Consider the following 20,864-nt stretch of genomic DNA (forward strand, 5'->3'; position numbering starts at 1 on the left):
GGGAGAGACCGACAGAGAGAGGGAGAGACCAACAGAAAGAGATAGAGACCGAGAGAGAGAGACTCTGTGATCACGCCAGACAGGATCCTGTCTATCAGCATACCAGCGTTCACATGCGTTTGCGTGCAGTATAGTCAGGATCCAGTGATAAACAGTATTTGGATGCAGCTCAAAAACGCTACAAGTAGCGTTTTTAAAAAATGTTAAAATACTGCAACTTGCTGGAACCTCACTAAACTGCACGCAAATGCATGTCAACGCATGTAGATGCGTGTCCATTGCAAATGCACTGAAATTAAAAAGTATTTGCACTGGATCCGCTTTTGCAGCAAAAAAACGTTCAGGACACATGTTAAAAAAACGTAGTGTGAAAGCAGCCTAATTGCAGTCTCATTAAGGCCCCTTTACACACTGCAACATTGCTAGCGATATCGCTGTAAAGCCACCGGTTCTGTGATGTAATAGCGACCTCCCCAGCGACATTGCAGGGTGTGACACTCATGAGCGACCTGGCCCCTGCTGTGAGGTCGCTGATCGCTACAAGTCGTTCAGGACCATTCTTTAGTCCTTTGTCTCCTGCTGCGCCGCATGTATCGGTGTGTTTGACACCGTTACAACGACATCGTTACCGACCCAGCCCATAGGCGTGCTAGCGTTCTTTTTCCAGCGAGGTCGTTCTGCAGGTCCGTATCGCTGTTGTTTGGCGCCCTGGACTAGCCAGGTCATCACAGGTAACACACAAACACCCCCACCCCCATTAGACAGTAACATTAGCCAAACACGAAATCCTTGTTGCCTCCCTCCAGGGTCTGATGTCCACACCAGGTGGGGCGGAGTCAAGCGGTTGGCCCCACCCACCGAGGAGTTCACAGGCCTGGAGGCGGGAAAAGTGACAGTGGAGTTGAGTTCAGGAGTTCAGTGGAGGAGGTTGAAGTGAAGAGTGTCTGGGTTTGGGGCCCAGGCACTGACAACAAGGTTGGCAGACGGTGGTGGCAGTCTGCAGGAGTGGTGAATCGACACGGAACCGTAGGACCGGGGTCGGGCGTTGGCCCGCCGGTACCGACCGGGGAGCGAAGTGAAGCCAGCACACACAGGCAGGGCCATCGGACCCCGACTAGGCTTGGAGTCACCGTCAACAGTCAAATCCGAGTGTGACAAGAACCCCAGGGGTTTCTTTACAGCCAAAGACCCGTCAGAAGGCAACCGCCCACACCGTGAGGGTATACAGCTACCGCCTAAAGCTAGAGACCCAAGGGCCAGCGCCTGCGGGCAAACGGGCTCCTCCGGCATCCATACACTGGGGAGCGGACTACCGTTGGGGACCACCATAGTCAAACAAGTACACAAAGGTGCAGGGAAAGACAGCCGCCATCACCTGTCCGGGGAGAGACAATGCAGCTGGCTGCGGGACCCGTCCATCCAGCCGTTTGGTTTACCGAGGACTTTGTGCATCTCTTACCGAGTGAGTACACCCGTGCCATCCGGCACCGCACCGCGCTGTCCCTGCAACCCTGCACCTGACCTACCCTGCCTCCCTGTCACACCACCGGGCCCAGGGACCACCGAACCCCTACTCACAGAGGGGGAAAACAACATCTCAGCTGCTCCCTACCATCACTCCCGGGATCCCCGTCACCAGCAGCGGTGGTGCCTATCTTCACCACAACCCGTGGGCGGCGTCACGGACTAAGTCCCCCAAACCAACCACCCCTTTCACTCACGGGCGAGGAGCGCCGCTCGAGTCCCCGGATCCGGCCCACCGCTCGAGTCACCGAGCGGCAGCAGCAGCTCTAGACCCGAGCGTTAGCGAGCGCGGCAGCGGGGTCCTCCCTGACCGCGACAGTTGCATCGTTGGCCAGATCTGCCTGTTTGACAGCTCAGCAGCGACTGTTAGAGACTTTCCAGCGATCCCGGCCAGGTCGAGATCACTGGTGGGATCGCTAGAAAGTCTCAGTGTGTAAAGGGGCCTTAAGATTTAGTCACAGCTTCAGGGCCTTTGGGTTTCTCATTATCTTTGACCTCTGGTTTCTCAGACTTCTGAGCCTAGTCAATCTCTATATCCTCAGTCTTGTCTTTATCAGCAGCTCTCAGCTCCTGATGACAATTCTAGTCCAGACTTAAGGCCCCTTCACACACAAAGAGATCGTTAACGAGATCGCTAACGAGATTGTTGCTACGTCACCTTTTTCGCAGCAGTGATCTCGATATGTGTGACACCTACCAGCGATCAGGCCCCTGCTGTGAGATCGCTTGTCGTTGCTGAGGGATCGGCCACTGCGGCTGGGGGGCCCGGCCTGCACCCGCTCACCCTGCCCCTTCCCCCGCTACCCGTGTTAGCCGCTGCTGCCCCGCCACTAGGCCCGCTACCCGTCCAACCGGTAGCGATACCCTACCAACCCGCCCCGGCGGACCGACCGGCTGCAGACGCTCAGGGCCGCCCTGAACCGCACTGGTGGGAGCCGCCGAGACCATGGCCCCTTGACGAAGATGTATCAGAGGCCCCGGCAAGGATAGCACCAGGCGCTGTGCCCGAGCCCGGGAGCGTGGCGTGGATGAAAGCCAGAGTAATTGAATTCAACCAACGCCAACAAAATCAGATATACCTCATGATGGAGCAGTGGACCAATGAGGTGGAAATGCTAGTTGCGACTGCCCCGATGTATGGGATGGAAGCCAATGTGATGGAGCCGACAGGTAACCCACGTCCCCATGTCCTATCAGGACCGGCCACTGCGGCTGGGGGGCCCGGCCCGGTCTCGGCCCTCGTATCGTCCCTGCCATTACTTATGGGGTGCCTCAGCGTTAACCAACCTGACCTGCTACCCTGTGCTACTACAGAAGGATCTGATGTGCTGGGTGCTGGAAGCCTGGAGGCTGCGGCAGCTGGCGGCAACCCGCCTGGCGCAGAGACAAGTGATAGTGACTGCAGCTCCGGCGCCGAGCCCACCTCTGAATTCGAGAAGGCGAGTGAGCGTCTTCGCTACGAGGGAGAGCCGATAGTTTATTACATCCCGCGCACTGGTGGGAACGGATACCAGGCACCCCTCTCCCAACAGGCCTGTCACTGCATGTTCGATATGTTGGTTGCAGAGGATGAGGCCACCTCAGCGGAAGGTGAGCAGTGATGGCAGCGGAGCTCTGCTGCAAGTTGTCCCCGTTGGGACCACCAGTACCGTTTAAAAGTTTTCTGAATGATAAGTAAAAAAAAAATGATTAGACGGAAGTTCACCTGATTAACTACCTTGATTGAACCGGTCGTTGCCGGCAACTGTTGTCCCCGTGGGGACTGTCTGCAAACCAATGCGTAGAAACTGCTACGGACGAGCCCGAGAACTAGCAAGGCAACCACGAACTTGTGGTATGTAAATAAAAATGTTGGCTTGAAACCGTGACCGCCTCCGGAGAGGCTGATTTGGGAGGATGGGCCTGGAGGAAAGTGATGGCCCAGGCCCGCCACTACCGTAACCGGTGGCGATCCTCCGGGGGTTCAGGGGTCCCCATGGACGCGGGTCCCCTGAAAGGGACAGAACCCGCTCGAGCAACTTGGTGCTGGACTGGGGTCAAGGGGTGCTGCCCATTTGCTTAGGGGCAGCATCAGGGCCAGGTTGCTTGGGTGGGAGAAGAGCGGAAGCCGTAACCGTTAATAAAGACAACCGTTTAGTAACATTTAAGAAATGTGCCTCCCGATGTGGGAAGAATGAAAAATGCTTGTGTTTTAAATGTTTTTACCGTTTTATCTTTTGCAGTTAAAATAAAACCGATGATGGACGGGCAGCCCGCGGACGGTCTGCATTTTGCTAAGGGGGAATGTGGTGCCCTGGACAAGCCAGGTCGTCACAGAACTACACCAACACACCCCACACCCCGGTTAGGCACACCAAAGCCAAACACAAAATCCTTGTTGCCTTCCTCCAGGGGCTGATGTCCACACCAGGGGGTGGGCCAGGCGGTTGGTCCTGCCCACCGAGGAGTTCACAGTCCTGGAGGCGGGAAAAGGAGTCAGTTTTTAGTGGAGATTAGAGTTTGAAGTGGAAGTGAGAGGAAGGAAAGTGGTAGAGGAGCAGTCTGAAGGTGGTCCGGGTGTGTGGCCCGGACGGAACAGCAAGGTTGGCAGACGGTGGTGACCATCTGCAGGAGAGGCTAATTGGAGCGAACCGTAAGGACGGTGGACGGGCGGTGGCCCGGCGGTACTGGATCGGCGAGCAAAGAGAAGCCAGCACCATCCGGCAGGGCTTATGGACCCCGACAAGGCTAGGAGTCGCCGTTGAATTTGTCAAATCCGTTAGCAAAGGGAACCTCCGGGGTTTCCCAGCACTCAAGTCCCGATTGAAGGCAACCGCTCAAACCGTAAAGGGAAACACAGTCACCGCCAAGGCTACAGTTCCCAGGGCCAGAGCCTGCGGGCAAAAGGGGCTCCCTCAGCATCCATCCAAGCTGGGGAGCGGGTTACCGGTGGGAAGCCATTGGAACCGTAACACAACACAGGTGCAGGGAAAGGCAGTCACCATCAACCTGCCGGGAGGAAAAACACTGCAGCCGTCTGTGGGACCCGTCCATCCAGCCGTTTGTTTTACCTGAGACTTTGCATTCATCATTGGCTGAGTGAGTACCACTGTGCCGTGCGGCAAAGCGCTGCCCCCGCGACCCTGCACCTCACCAGGCCCTGTAACCCGCCTGTCATCCCCAAACCATCACCGGGGCCCCGGGACAACCAACCCCCTACCCACGGAGGGGAGAACCAACATCCAAGCTGCTCCCTGTCATCGCTCCCGGGATCCCCGTCCAGAGCAGCGGTGGTGTCACAACTTCACCACAACCGTGGGTGGCGTCACAGACAATATCCCCAAACCACACACCACCCCCCTTTCACTCACGGGCGAGGAACACCGCTCGAGTCCCCGGGATCCGGCTCACCGCTCGAGCCACCATCGAGCAGCAGCAGTAGCCGGACCCGAGCAGTGGGTGAGCGCAGCATCCCCTCCTCCGCCCGCGACATCAACATTCTCAGACATTTCACGCTTTTCTGCCATGGTATCACACAACTCAACACAGTTCTCTTTTCCTTCAAAAGTTTTGGTGCTGTTTTCACTTTCAGCTACCGCTGAAATGGGTATATCACTGGTCTCCTGTCTTTGATTTTTGTTTTTTGTTTTTTATCCACCAATGCCCTCCAGGACTTCATCTCCTACAGTGCTTTCCAGGGTTTCATCTCCTACAGTGCTCTCGCCCAACACATTATCAGCTTTATGCTCAGAAATGATAGAGGGAACCAACACTGATTCCTCGGTTGGCTCCTTTTCCATGATTTAATTCTGCTGATTTCCATTGTCACAATGCTTCTTCTACAATTCCAATTCCTCTTGCAGCACATACGAGTACTGTTTTTTCCTGTAAAAGTCAGTTCCCTAAGTTGTGCAGACCCATAATTTTCCTTGGCCACCCCTAACTCAGGACTGTCAATATAAGGAGGCCTTAGCTCCTCCTCATTACACACCAACATACCAAAATGAACCCCTTCCACCTCCTTCTGTGGTGTGGCTTTCTGTCCGTTTCGGTTGTTATCTAAGCCAACGGACACTTCCCCCTTCCCCCTCAAGTCCTGAAATAATCCAAAGTCTCGGCCTATTATAATGGGATACGGTTAAGGGTGCTTTACACGCTGCAACATCGCTAGCAATAGCTAGCAATGTCGTGCGCGATAGCACCTGCCCCCATCGTTTGTGCGACATTTGGTGATCACACGCACATACCTTGTCAGCGACGTCACTGTGACCGCCGAACTTTCCATCCTTCAAGGGGGAGGTGCGTTCGGCGTCATAGCGACGTCACTGCGGCGTCACTAAGCGGCCGGCCAATAGAAGCGGAGGGGCGGAGATAAGCGGGACGTAACATCCCGCCCACCTCCTTCCTTCCGCATTCCTGGTGGAGGAAGGTAAGGAGATGGCCGTCGTTCCTGCGGTGTCACACACAGCGATGTGTGCTGCCGCAGGAACGAGGAACAACATTGCTACGTACGAGACAACAATTTTTGGTGTTTGAACGACCTATCCAAAACCAACGATTTTTGTCTGTTTTGAGATCGTTTAAGGTCGCTCGTATGTGTTACACGCTGTGATGTCACTAAAGACGCCGGATGTGCGTCACAAACACCGTGACCCCGACGATAAATCGTTAGCGATATCGCAGCGTGTAAAGCCCCCTTTAGTCTGGAACTACACCAACGTACTGGCACTTCATCTCCTTGACCGTGCAAATAACCACTCTGGTCAATTAATGTTTTTTATTGTCTCCATGACTACAGCTGACTCCGATATTCATTCCGGGTATCAAGTAGACATCAGGTGTAGCCCTCACCAGGGTCACTGAGCTCCCCCATTCTAAAAGACTAGTCACACTTTGTCCATGTACTACCAGAGAATACCTCTGTGGTGCGTCATCGATCGGATAAGGAGTCTATACCGCATGCCGCCCAAGCGTAGCACGAAACCGGTTTTACCCGGCTACAACCCATCCGCTCCACCGTCGCTGATTTGGAGTTAGAATGCTCCTCCCCCTTTTGGGCAACCACCCTCTCTTGGGCACCCCATTATAGGGGGTAACATTCTGTGGCCTCCCCAGGAAATTATCAAGCACCAGTCCAATACAGTCCCTCAGTGCTCTGGGCATCTCCCTGGGCACCCTGTGTCTGTACTGGACACACAAGAGACTGTATGAACTGATCCATTGCCACCTCATTGAGACACTCTAACAGATCTTGCTGTTGCTGCCGCAGCTCCTGCTTCTGTCGCCATCCTGTAACGCCTGCCTGGATCCACAGACTCAGATGGGCTGTACTGGAAAGGCTAGAGGGAAGCCACTCACCAAGCAGGACCCCCAGAACCCTGAAACCCTTTAACCCCTATACAGGGATTTGGAATTACACAGGGCCCTGGAGATCACTACCTGTGGAAGGCTGCAGTCCGAGAGAGTAGTCGTCAGGCAGGGTCAAACCAGGAATTGCAGAACAGGGACAGAATCGGCAGGCAAGGACGTAATCGGAAACAAGCAGAGGTCAAAACTGGATTGGGCAGCGAGGTACAAAAACAGCAGGCAGAAGGGTAGTCAGGAAACAAGCGGTAATCAGCACACGAAATCACAGAACAGGACGAAACAGGAGCCAGAATTTCCAGAACTATCTCTGGCAGAGGTCAGCAGACAGGAGGGGCATTAAAAAGGGTGTGGTGTCTTCCCATAGGCTGTAGCTGAATGATGTTCCTTCAGCTGGGAGACACCCGCCACCTACAGTCAGCCAGTGACACTGCAGATCCCCAAGAAACCCAGGCTAGTGAATGAGCGGAGCCTGCGCCCACTGGCGCCGCTGGCATCGACTCCTCTCCGATCACCAGCACCAATCTACGGCAGGAACACGGCGTCGCCTGGAGATCGGAGCAGAAGTCGATGGAGTGGACTCCAGTGGTGACATAACACATACCTCCTGGCACCTCTGGCTGCCGGTCCCCTGCTGCTGCTGCTCCCGCTGCTGCTGCACAACAACCTGAATCAGGTGCTTTAACACCTCCTTCATTTCATCCAAATGCACTGCTCCACCCATGTCCACTGCTCCGCTCCAGGAGTCTTCGTGAACCCACCGGTCCATCGGCAACAGCTCCTTGCAACATGTAAGAGTAGAACAAAATCTTCGTGGACCCACCCATTCACAGGCAAACAACACTCTGCGGCTGTTATCCGTCCCTCCTTGAATGCTGCCCGCACTCTAGCACCAAATGTGATGGGATTACTCCCTCTGCTTACTTCTCAAGGTAGAACACTTTTCATTTAAAAGATCATTTGGTTTATTCAACAATACATAAACAACACTCCTGGTTACATAACACAAGCTTTCCTTTGGCTTTACAGGAAAACATAACACTGTTTTCAGTCTGTTTAACTTGTAATACGCCCGCACAAATTTGGATACAACTTCTCTGCAGAAGTATTCCAGTGGAGCTATTTCAGTCTCCACTCACTAACTACGGTCAGTGAACACACCCCTATCCAGATGTTCCTTCTCTATGTTTCACAAACCTACATACACTGACACCGGTCAGACGAAGCGAACCCTCTCTTTCCTTCAGTGGGCCCCTCCAGAGTTGTCACAACCTCCATACATGGTTCCGGTCAGGTCATAGATCTCTCTCTCTCAGAGAATTTCTTCCTAGCAACAACACAGTTTCCCCACACTGACCATGTGTCAAACTTTCAGTCTCCATTGTGATACCTGAAATACACACATGAAAGGAGGAGAAAGGGGGTGACCCCGCTTACCTGTACCCGAGATCCAATCCAGACCGTGCACGGAAAGAGAGAGGTAGGCAGACCTCAGCAGCAGCATGAATAGGGTAGATATCCAGCAATCTGGTCCAAAATAGGTTAAAAATTCATTCTTTCTTCATTTCATGTTCAAGTTAAAAAAATTTCCATCATGAATTCATAGGAATACAGGTGAGAGGACGCGTTTCGAACAGAGTTTGTTCTTAGTCTGTCTCTAGTAAATGGACACTGACAGAGTGATTAAAAAGACATGAAACCGGACATGGAATCGGAAAAGACTGCACAGGTTCAAGGTGATACAGGTTTACATCACTTCTATGATACATACCCTCTGCCATGTTACAGGCTGCATTATAAAATATGGAGAACTATGACAGTGCATTATAATATTTGAAAGACTATGTGGGTGCATTACAATATACGGAGGACTATGTGGGTGCATTATATTAAATGGAGGACTATGGGAAGCGTATTAAACTATATGGAGAACCTTGTGGGTGCATTATAATATATGGAACACTATAGAGTGTACATTATACTATATGAAGGACAAGGGGGGACATTATACTGTATGGAGGATTATGGGGTGTTCAATATAATGTATGGAAGACTATGTGGTGTGAATTATACTATATGGAGGACTATGTGGGTGCATTATACTATATGGAGGACTATGACTATGGAGTGCATAATACTATAGGGAGAACTATGGAGTGCATATGCTATATGGAGGACTGTGGGGAGGCCAATATACTATTTGGAGGGGTATATGGGAGCCTTTTTAATATTTGAAGGGTTATTTAGGAGCCCTTATACTTTATGGAGGTCTATTTGGGGGCCATCATACTGCATTTTGGGGGCCATTTTACAGTATAGTGTGAAGAGGTGTGGGGGCCATTATGCTGTTGTAATACCGATACACTTCATGGAGGGCTATGTGAAGGTCACAGTTGGGGGAACTGTTGTTGGCATCATATTTTATGGGTCCACTGAAAGGGGAATCTAGAGGCTCAATAGGAGGAAAAATACTTTATAAGGGCTGCAAAGCTGTGACATATGTTCTTTAGTGACCCAGACAAATATACATACAGATTTCTATGTACACCCCTGATTTGGGTTATTGTATACTAACCCCTTCATGACTACAATTTATATTTTTTGCTTTTTTGTATATTCCTCTGCTTTTCCAAAGAGCCATAACTTTTCTATTTTCTCATATATAGACATATGAGATCTTGTTTTTTGTGGGATGAGTTGTAATTTTGAACATATATAAGGTATATATGTGACGCCCCTGGACTATCAGGTCGTCACAGGGTATTGCACAATCTGCCCTCCCGTGCAGTATCCACCTCCTCCTTGGTTATGGGTCCCCAACTATATGGTGTTGCCTATATCAGCTAATCAAAATCCTAGGTACTCTCTGCACCACACCCACCAAACACACCAGTGGACGGTTTGAGTGGAATAGAGTCGCCCACCTGGGGGGTTGGAGAGGGGAGGTCAGGAGTGTCAGAAGTGAGGAGTTGTAGTTTAGAAGTGAAAAAGAGAGGAGGTCAGGAGCAGGGCTCCTAGGAAGCTAGCTAGGTGGCAGACAGTGGTCTGGGCCTAGAAGAGTTGGACCTCTGGTTGCAGGTGATCGTGGCAAGGGGCACAGAACTGTCCAGGAGGACAGCCGGTGGCCTTGCACCATCATCGGGCTGGGACCAGGGCACGACGGGGTACGTGGACCCTAGGTCAGGGAGTAGCTTCAGGCAACCTGACAATTCACCCGACGAAAACGGAACCATCAAGGTTCGCTCTCCACCCGCTCCAAAATCGTGGTACTAGCGCAACAAGGGGGATAGGACTTTCCACTCAAAACGGTCCAGAAAATCCCAAGCGTGAACCCTGAGAGCAAGCTACCACACTTAGCCATAGTGGGGAGCGGGACCCGGCAAGTTTCATACTACTGGGACCAACAGAGAAGTAAACTTAGTGCCAGGAGGCAGGTCACGAATCACCAGGCAGCACCATTGGGGACGGGACCCGAACTAGCTCCCCTCAGCGGCAGCGGTATCCAGAACTTTGGCTTATCCAGTTGTCGGTGTCAGCTTAATGGACTGAGTGAGTACATAAGTGACCCCTTTACATCCTATGGCACTCTCCCCCACCATCACCGAGCCCCGGGGTATTCCCCCTACCCGTGGAGGGGCACAACACCTGGCTGCCCCATTCCATCATCCCCGGGTACTCCCAACTGCAGCGGTGGTACTTCTAATTACCACATACCACGGGTGGCGTCTCGAACTCTGATACATCCCCCTGTAAATACCCCCTTCATTTGAGAGACCCCTTGAACCACCGTGGATCCGGATCCGAGCAGCTCGGCTTCTGGCAGTGGGGCCGCACATAAATATATATACACAATGTGTCAGCACGCTGCAATTAATGAATACATGAACTCCACTTTTACTGCAAACATTAAAAGCGGAAGGTTTTTAGCATTTCTTTAAAACATAAGGTTTCTTTAAAACCTAATCCGGCCGATAAGGCTGAGGGATCCGGACCGCCCTCGCTCCTGGCAAGCACTCCGCCGCCACTAAGGGCCGCTTTACACGCTACGACATCGCTAAAGCGATGTTGTTGGGGTCACGGAATTTGTGACGCACATCCGGCCACGTTAACGATGTCGTTGCATGTGACACCTATGAGCGATTTTGAATCGTTGAAAAAACGTTCAAAATCGCTAATTGGTGACATGAGGGTCCATTCCCAATTATTGTTGCAGCTGCAGGTACGATGTTGTTCGTAGTTCCTGCGGCATCACATCGCTATGTGTGACACCGCAGGAACGAGGAACCTCACCTTACCTGCGTCCGCCGGCAATGAGGAATGAAGGAGGTGGGCGGGATGTTACATCCCGCTCATCTCCGCCCCTCCGCTTCTATTGGCCGTCCGCTTAGTGACATCGCGGTGACGTCGCGGTGATGCCGAACGCACCTCCCCCTTGAGGGAGAGATTGTTCGGCAGTCACAGCGATGTCGCTGAACAGGTATGTGCGTGTGACGCTGCCGTAGCGATAATGTTCGCTACGGCAGCGATCACCACATATCGGCAGTACGATGGGGGCAGGTGCTATCGCGCTCGACATCGCCAGCAAATGCTAGCGATGTCTCAGTGTGTAAAGCGGCCCTAACCCCGTCCTCGGCGGACGCCGAGCTGCCTGCTCCCACCATGGCAGCGGAACCTTCAGCCTCCGTTTATGAAGACACAGCTGCAGAACTCCCGATTCCGTCACGACCACGGTCACCCCGACACCAGCCCGACCAGACCAGGCCGCATCACCGGGCCCGTCCTTAGAGGCGGAGCACCCGGACCCTGAAACCCCGGCTGCAGAGCAGTCGGTTCCTTTGCCCACAATGGCAGAGGTGGAGCCTGAAGAGCTGCCGGTTCCGCCACCGCGCAGCATCCCGACAGCTGTTGGTGCCGCAAGAGTACAATTAAAACCTATGCCAGCTTGGGAGCCGAGGCCAGACGCTGACACCCCCTACTGGGAATGACATCAAGAGAAGCTGCAGATGGAGATGACAGCACAAGACCGGCGACGACGGAAACTTGCCGCCTGCAACCGAGAAGAAAAAGAACAGGTGAGGAGTGCTGCTTCCCAAGTCCGAGGGCCACGGTGCCGTGATCTGGTGGATCGTTTTGACCCTGTACAAGGATGGGGGTTCATCCGGGAGGCAGGCCTCACAGCCGGGGTATTTGTGTCCCGACGGGATGTGCACAGCACCTCCCCAGGGGACACCCCAAGCGAAACCTAGTGCCAGAAGATATGGTTACCTATACTCGGCATTGTGGAGAGCGGGGCTGGTATGGCCTAGATGTGCTCAAACAAGTGATGATGGAGGAAGAATTTGTACCGGCGTCAGTGGTGCGTAGTCGCAAGGAAGCGTGGCTACGGGACCTGGTCGTGTAATATGAAAAGTCTAAACTGTAAGGTATCTCTGTTTCTTTTATTGTTTTACAAAGTTTGTTATTTTTCATATAGAAAAATGTTAGGACAGTGTTTTAATCAACAAGGTTTAAATCAGCAAAGAAAGTTACCTGATTGCAAAGAAGATTTTATAGTGTGTGCACCAGGTGCATGGACTTCGTTTTATTTATGCACCAATATTTTGTAGTAGTAAAAATGGACCATGGTCATGGGACTGGTTGTGACCAATACAGAGTTGTGTATTGTAAATTGGTAAATTAGAGAGGGGAAGTCAGGATTGTCAGAAGTGAGGAGTTGTAGTTTAGAAGTGAAAGAGAGAGGAGGTCAGAAGCAGGGCTCCTAGGAAGCCATCTAGGTGACAGACAGTGGTCTGGGCCTAGAGGAGCTGGACCTCCGGTTGCAAAGGATCGTGGCAAGGGGCACGGAACTGTCGAGGAGGACAGCCGGCGGCCTTGCACTATCACCGGGCTAGGACCAGGGCACGACGGGGTATGTGGACCCTAGAGAACGGAGCCTTCAAGAACAACTCTCCACCCGCTGCTAAATCAGCGTACTAGCGCAACGAGGGGGATAGGACTTTCCACTCAAAACGGTCCAAAAAAAAATCCCAAGCGTGAACCCTGAGAGCAAGCTCCCACACTTAGCCATAGTGGGGAGCGGGACCCGGAAAGTTCCATACTACCAAGACCAACAGAGAAGTAAACTTAGTGCCAGGAGGCAGGTCACAGATCACCAGGCAGCACCATTTGGGATGGGACCTGAACTAGCTCCCCTCAGCGGCAGCGGTATCCAGAACTTTGGTTTATCCAGTTGTCGGTGTCAGTGTGCCGCCCCCCCGTGTCAGTAGCCGAGCTGCTCGGATAAGGATCCGCGGTGGCTCGAGGGGCATATGGACCAGGAGGGGGGTGTCTCGTGGCCACTCGAATGAAGGGGGTTATTTACAAGGGATTATATTTAGAGTTCGTGACGCCACCCGTGGTGTGTGGTAAGGTGGAGTATCACCGCTGCAGCTGGGAGTATCCGGTGGCGATGGAGTGGGCAGCAAGGTGTTTAACCCCTCCACGGGTAGGGGGGAATGCCCCAGGACTCGGTGATGGTGACAGACATGTGCCGTTGGGGAGGTAAGGGTCACTTGCGTACTCACTCAGTCCAATAACGCTGACACCGACAACTTTAGTAAACCAAAGTTCTGGACACCGCTGCCGCTGTCCCGTTTCTACTGGTGTTGCCTGTTGATCTGTGACCTTTCCCTTGGCACCTTGTTTCCTTCTAGTTGGTCCCTGTAGCTTGAAACTAGTCGGGTCCCGCTCCCCAGTGTGGCTAACTGAGGGAGCTTGCTCTCAGGGTTCACACTGGGGATTTCCTGGACCGTATTTGTGAAAAGTCCTATCCCTCTCGTTGCGCTAGTACCCCGATTTTGGAGCGGGTGGAGAGTGGATCTTGAAGTCTCCATTCTCGTCGGGTAAATTGTTAGGTTGCCTGGAGCTACTCCCTGACCTAGGGTCCACGTACCCCGTCGTGCCCTGGTCCCAGCCCGGTGATAGTACAAGGCCGCCGGCTGTCCTCCACGACAATGCCATGCGCCTTGTCACGATCCCCTGCGACCGGGGGTCCAGCTCCCACCAAGCCCAGACCAACGTCTGCTACCTAGTAGTTCCAAGGAGCCCAGCTCCTGACCTCCTCTCACTTTCACCTCCAACACAACACTCTCCCTTTCTCTGACTGACTCCTGACACTACTGACCTCCCCTTAACCAACCCCCCAAGTGGGCAACCCTATTACACTCAGGCCATCCACTGGTGTGTCTGGTGGGTGTGGTGCAGAGTGTTTCTAGGATATTCATTAGCTGGTTTTGGCAAAACCAATGGTTAGGGACCCGTAACCAAGGAGGAGGTGGATATTGCACAGAAGGGCAGATTGCACAATACCCTGTGACGACCTGATAGGCCCGGGCGTCACATCAGCTTAATGGACTGAGTGAGTACGCAAGTGACCCCTTTGTATCCTACGGCACTCTCCCCCACCATCATTGAGCCCCGGGGTATTCCCCCTACCCGTGGAGGGTCACAACACCTGGCTGCCCCATTCCATCATCCTCTGGTACTCCCAACTGCTGCGGTGGTACTCCTAATTACCATATACCACAGGTGGCATCACGAACTCTGATACATCCCCCTGTAAATACCTCTTCATTTGAGTGGCCGCATGACCCCCGGGTCCGGAGACCCCTCAAGCCACCGCGGATCCGGATCCGAGCAGCTCGGCTGCTGGCACGGGGGCGGCACACATATATATATATATATATATATATATATATATATATATATATATATATATATATATACACACACACAATGTGGTAGCACGCTGCAATTAATGAATACATGAACTCCACTTTTGCTGCAAACATTAAAAGCGGAACGTTTTTAGCGTTTCTTTAAAACATAAGTCCATAAAAGCCCTGGCCTGGTTGGGTGGTTTCATGCTTTTTGATCAAAAATACTAAGTACCTTATGTTTTTAAAGGTGATATAGCAATAGTGGAGCTCATGTATTCATTAATCGCAGTGAAGAAATAAATGAATACATTCAGTTTGTGGCATTTTGGGTGGCATTTTCTTAGACCTGTACCTTTTATATTTTTCAGTCTGTGTTTCTATGTGACCGCTTGTTTCTTCCCTGATGATCTGTCGCTTCTATTGTTACCATTTTGATAGTACGTATGATTATTTGATTTTTATGGCCATTTTTGGTCATGGTGGGGTGACTGAAGCCACAGCCCCTTGCCTCATCCACATGTTCCCCCATTCCTGCAATGATTGTGATGGCTATGAGGGGTGTTTGTAGCTATTCCTGATATTGGGATGATGGAGAGTCTGGTTTTATTGGTGGACTGCACCTCTTTAAGCTCTAGGCTGATTCCTAATGTGCAGCGCCCATGCACAGCGTCCTGAGGTGTCACAATGATTCCTTCCCTAATAGCAGACATACAGGAGCTCTCAGCAGTTCGCCATTGTCACACTAGCAGCTCGCCGCCTTGTGGCTGAATACGGGATATGTTGTGTCTGAATAATAACTTATTGCAAGTTCCTGTGTCTGAACACCAGGGGGCGAAGTCGCCCATGTTATGAAGCGACGAGGCCTGTGACGTCGTGACGTAGAAAGACGTATGACGTGAACTCTTAGCGTTCCGTCAGCTGCGTGTGTGTGGGAGCCTCGGCCTGGAGTACAGTAAGAGCGAGCGGTAATTATAGGGTTAATACAGTGCTGTTCTGGGGGCGCTGAAAGAAGGCTGCGGGGGTCCTCTGTGGGGGCTGCAGGTAGTGGGAGATAGCATGGAAAGTTATGTGAGGGGAGACACAAGGTGAGAGCTGCCACAGAGAAGCCCAGGTGACAGGATGTGACAGTGATGGAGGACGTGACAGCAGCTTGTGATGGGGGAACTAAAGCTATGTGCATGAAAGAGGAAAGGCTGTAATTATTGGGGGCAGAAATGGATATACAGGGGCTGGACTGTATGGTGTGGGGGCAGATATACAGGGGCTGGACTGTATGGTGTGGGGGCAGATATACAGGGGCTGCACTGTATGGTGTGGGGGCAGATATACAGGGGCTGGACTGTATGGTGTGGGGGCAGATATACAGGGGCTGCACTGTATGGTGTGGGGGCAGATATACAGGGGCTGCACTGTATGGTGTGGGGGCAGATATACAGGGGCTGCACTGTATGGTGTGGGGGCAGATATACAGGGGCTGCACTGTATGGTGTGGGGGCAGATATACAGGGGCTGCACTGTATGGTGTGGGGCAGATATACAGGGGCTGCGCTGTATGGTGTGGGGGCAGATATACAGGGGCTGCGCTGTATGGTGTGGGGGCAGATATACAGGGGCTGCGCTGTATGGTGTGGGGGCAGATATACAGGGGCTGCGCTGTATGGTGTGGGGGCAGATATACAGGGGCTGCGCTGTATGGTGTGGGGGCAGATATACAGGGGCTGCACTGTATGGTGTGGGGGCAGATATACAGGGGCTGCACTGTATGGTGTGGGGGCAGATATACAGGGGCTGCACTGTATGGTGTGGGGCAGATATACAGGGGCTGCGCTGTATGGTGTGGGGGCAGATATACAGGGGCTGCGCTGTATGGTGTGGGGGCAGATATACAGGGGCTGCGCTGTATGGTGTGGGGGCAGATATACAGGGGCTGCGCTGTATGGTGTGGGGGCAGATATACAGGGGCTGCGCTGTATGGTGTGGGGGCAGATATACAGGGGCTGCGCTGTATGGTGTGGGGGCAGATATACAGGGGCTGCGCTGTATGGTGTGGGGCAGATATACAGGGGCTGTGCTGTATGGTTTGGGGGCAGATATACAGGGGCTGCGCTGTATGGTGTGGGGGCAGATATACAGGGGCTGCGCTGTATGGTGTGGGGGCAGATATACAGGGGCTGCGCTGTATGGTGTGGGGGCAGATATACAGGGGCTGCGCTGTATGGTGTGGGGCCAGATATACAGGGGCTGCGCTGTATGGTGTGGGGCCAGATATACAGGGGCTGGACTGTATGGTGTGGGGGCAGATATACAGGGGCTGGACTGTATGGTGTGGGGGCAGATATACAGGGGCTGGACTGTATGGTGTGGGGGCAGATATACAGGGGCTGCACTGTATGGTGTGGGGGCAGATATACAGGGGCTGTACTGTATGGTGTGGGGGCAGATATACAGGGGCTGTACTGTATGGTGTGGGGGCAGATATACAGGGGCTGGACTGTATGGTGTGGGGGCAGATATACAGGGGCTGCACTGTATGGTGTGGGGGCAGATATACAGGGGCTGCACTGTATGGTGTGGGGGCAGATATACAGGGGCTGCACTGTATGGTGTGGGGGCAGATATACAGGGGCTGTACTGTATGGTTTGGGGGCAGATATACAGGGGCTGCACTGTATGGTGTGGGGGCAGATATACAGGGGCTGGACTGTATGGTGTGGGGGCAGATATACAGGGGCTGCACTGTATGGTGTGGGGGCAGATATACAGGGGCTGGACTGTATGGTGTGGGGGCAGATATACAGGGGCTGGACTGTATGGTGTGGGGGCAGATATACAGGGGCTGCACTGTATGGTGTGGGGGCAGATATACAGGGGCTGCACTGTATGGTGTGGGGGTGGATAATATAGATGTGGATATATGGGGACTATACTGTACAATATAGGGGTAGGATATATGGGGACTGTACTGTACAGTATAGGGGCGGGTATATGGAATTGTACTGTACAGTATAGGGGCGGGTATATGGGGACTGTACAATATAAGGGCGGGTATACGGGGACTGTACATTATAGGGCCGGATATACATGGACTGTACTATATGGTATAGGGGTGAATACACATAGGCAGATATACTGGACCTGTACTGTAGATTTTAGTGACCAACATAATGGAGCTGTGTTTGTACGTTATAGAGGCGGATTTACAGGGGCTGTACTGTACGTTATAGCCTTTGATGTACAAGACATTATGGGGTCAGATACACGGGCTGTACTGTGCGCTATAGGGGCAGATATGCCAGGGCTATACTGTACGTTTTAGGGGTGGATACACAGGGGCTGTACTGTACGTTATTCCAGCGGATATACACGACATTATGGGGGCAGATGCACAGGGGCTTTCCTTTACGCTATAGGGGCGGATACCCAGGAGCTCTTCGTACATTATAGGGGGTGTATATTCGTGGGCTGTTCTGTATGCTATAGGGGCAGGTACACAGGAGCTATACTGTACAATATGGGAGGCAGAGCAGTCATGCTGTACGATATAGGGAGCAGGGCCAATACATTATAATATGTGGTCGGTGGTCCCTGTCTCCTTATATTGAGGCCAAAAGCCCACCATTATAAGGATATGGGGATGAGAAACCCTATATTAGAAGAGGTGGGGAACAAAGGCCATACATTTTAGGAAGCTGGCAAGCAGAGGCCGTATATTTTAGGGAGATGGCGAGCAGAGGCCGTCTGTTTTAGGGAGATGGCGAGCAGAGGCCGTCTGTTTTAGGGAGATGGCGAGCAGAGGCCGTATATTTTAGGGAGATGGCGAGCAGAGGCCGTCTATTTTAGGGAGATGGCGAGCAGAGGTTGTATATTTTAGGGAGATGGCGAGCAGAGGCCGTCTATTTTAGAGAGAAGGCGAGCAGAGGCCGTCTGTTTTAGGGAGATGGCGAGCAGAGGCCGTCTGTTTTAGGGAGATGGCGAGCAGAGGCCGTCTGTTTTAGGGAGATGGCGAGCAGAGGCCGTCTGTTTTAGAGAGAAGGCGAGCAGAGGCCGTCTGTTTTAGGGAGATGGCGAGCAGAGGCCGTCTATTTTAGGGAGATGGCGAGCAGAGGTTGTATGTTTTAGGGAGATGGCGAGCAGAGGCCGTCTGTTTTAGAGAGAAGGCGAGCAGAGGCCGTCTGTTTTAGGGAGATGGCGAGCAGAGGCCGTCTATTTTAGGGAGATGGCGAGCTGAGGTTGTATGTTTTAGGGAGATGGCGAGCAGAGGTTGTATGTTTTAGGGAGATGGCGAGCAGAGGTTGTATGTTTTAGAGAGAAGGCGAGCAGAGGTTGTATGTTTTAGGGAGATGGCGAGCAGAGGCCGTCTGTTTTAGGGAGATGGCGAGCAGAGGCCGTCTGTTTTAGAGAGAAGGCGAGCAGAGGCCGTCTGTTTTAGGGAGATGGCGAGCTGAGGTTGTATGTTTTAGGGAGATGGCGAGCAGAGGTTGTATGTTTTAGGGAGATGGCGAGCAGAGGTTGTATGTTTTAGGGAGATGGCGAGCAGAGGTTGTATGTTTTAGGGAGATGGCGAGCAGAGGTTGTATGTTTTAGGGAGATGGCGAGCAGAGGCCGTCTGTTTTAGAGAGAAGGCGAGCAGAGGTTGTATGTTTTATGGTTGATGTACTTTTCAGTTAGGCTTTTACTGAGGACAGAACTGTTCGGTGGGACCAGAATTTGACAAATACCATGAATGTATCCTATAAGAATTCTTCTGAAAGGTCTGGTGCAGGCCATCTTCTGTCAGCTATGGTACAAGTATCTGCAGACTGACATGATATTCTTCTGTCTCCTCAGGTTGTAGCTCGGGACTCCTCCGCCATCATGTACTGTTTACAATGGCTGCTCCCCGTTCTCCTGATCCCCAAGCCTCTGAATCCAGCACTTTGGTTCAGTCACTCGATGTTCATGGGCTTCTACCTTCTGAGCTTCTTACTGGAGAGGAAGCCGTGCACCATCTGCGCCTTGGTCTTCCTGGGAGCCCTCATCCTTATCTGCTACAGCTGTTGGGGCAATTGCTTTTTGTATCATTGCACTGACAGCCAACTCCCAGAATCGGCCCACGACCCGGCAGTAGTAGGCACCTAAGAAGACTGTACCGTTCCTTTGCCCACGGATTGCTGCTTTTTTCCAGGGACATGACACAGCTTGCACCATTGTGTCTTGAGGACTATTCTGGGACTACAGGGACACCATGTCAAATTAAGGTTTTTGTGCAATGAATCCCGTTTTCCCTGTTATCATGCACTTGGAGGTGGGCAGAGACATTTGCATTACCATCCCCCGGTATTATCTTCCTGGGGAGACTTTTAATTTCTCGTATTTTGGGGACTCCTCCAGCTCTTGGTCATGTTTACGTCTCTTCTGTCCATTTTGCTGACAGTCATTTTCTGATACTGCCCTTCGGTACAGTGTGTGCCCTGCTCATCCCATCTGATAAGACTGCAGTATATAACCAGTGTATATATTGACTGGCGTCTTGGAGTTGGCCTTTTTGTGGGTTCCTGCGTCAGTGATGTTGCACATTTCGTAGTGAATTGATAGATTTACACTTGTGTATATCGGTTCAGTCCACAAAATGGCTGCCTCGAGTGTTAGCGGACTGCAGGTACACAAGACGTTGCTCGTCCCCCATACACGGTGATTACGGCTTGCTGGGAAGGCGCTGCTGTTTGTGTTTTCCCAGTACACTGTAATTGGGGGTGCTGTAGTCCTGTGTGTGGACCATGAGATTTTATCCGTTTGTGTTGGGGCGAAACAAACCTGAATAAAGCTTTATTAATCCTTATAGTGATATGTGTGCCTCAGTCGCTTCTAGCTGTGGGGGAGAGAAATGGAGCAGCTCCTCTAATGAAGGGGATAGAGCGCTCCTATGAATGATCAATGGCTGAATATCTGCTTCTGTAATTGTGCCTTGTCCGTCTTCAGCTCTCTTTAATTCATAGACCTTGCTGTATGAGAAAATAACAATGTAGCTACCCTGTGCTGCTCCGTGCTGCTGCCCGGTCTTTGTTGATATGGCTTACAGAAGTGATGTTACACTGTCATCATGTGACCGCTACAGTCAATCGCTGAGATCCACAGTCATGTCGTTGTACACCGCCCCAGACCACTGAGCTAAGTGATTTTCTGCAGTGATCACGTGATGTTGACATGACCATTTGGACATGGATTTTCACAGTAACAACACCAGCCTCATCAGGGTCAAAAGATCTATTTAGTAATGTGTGCATTTTCTATTGGGAAATCTGCTGACAGATCCACTTTAAC

General features: G+C 52.1%; 1 protein-coding gene across 2 annotated transcripts; it reads left to right on the plus strand.

Annotated features, from left to right (window-relative positions):
• The first annotated feature begins 15,428 nt into the window (after positions 1-15,428).
• BLCAP (BLCAP apoptosis inducing factor) lies at positions 15,429-20,384 on the plus strand. 2 transcript variants are annotated; one of them, XM_075347545.1, is made up of 2 exons: positions 15,429-15,529; positions 19,392-20,384. In XM_075347545.1, exon 2 carries the CDS (start codon positions 19,419-19,421, stop codon positions 19,680-19,682), a length of 264 nt encoding a protein of 87 aa, XP_075203660.1. In that variant the 5' UTR covers positions 15,429-15,529; positions 19,392-19,418; the 3' UTR covers positions 19,683-20,384. The 2 variants fall into 2 exon arrangements, with proteins under 2 accessions (XP_075203660.1, XP_075203661.1); XM_075347546.1 differs by having other exon boundaries at positions 15,441-15,516.
• The last annotated feature ends 480 nt before the right edge of the window (positions 20,385-20,864 follow it).

The sequence above is a fragment of the Anomaloglossus baeobatrachus genome, chromosome 5 (assembly GCF_048569485.1).
Source record: "Anomaloglossus baeobatrachus isolate aAnoBae1 chromosome 5, aAnoBae1.hap1, whole genome shotgun sequence".
NCBI classification, from domain to species: Eukaryota; Metazoa; Chordata; class Amphibia; order Anura; family Aromobatidae; genus Anomaloglossus; species Anomaloglossus baeobatrachus.

Coding starts and splice junctions, on each gene's coding strand:
- BLCAP (XM_075347545.1), top strand. CDS start 19,419: ATGTACTGTTTACAATGGCTGCTCCCCGTTCTCCTGATCCCCAAGCCT.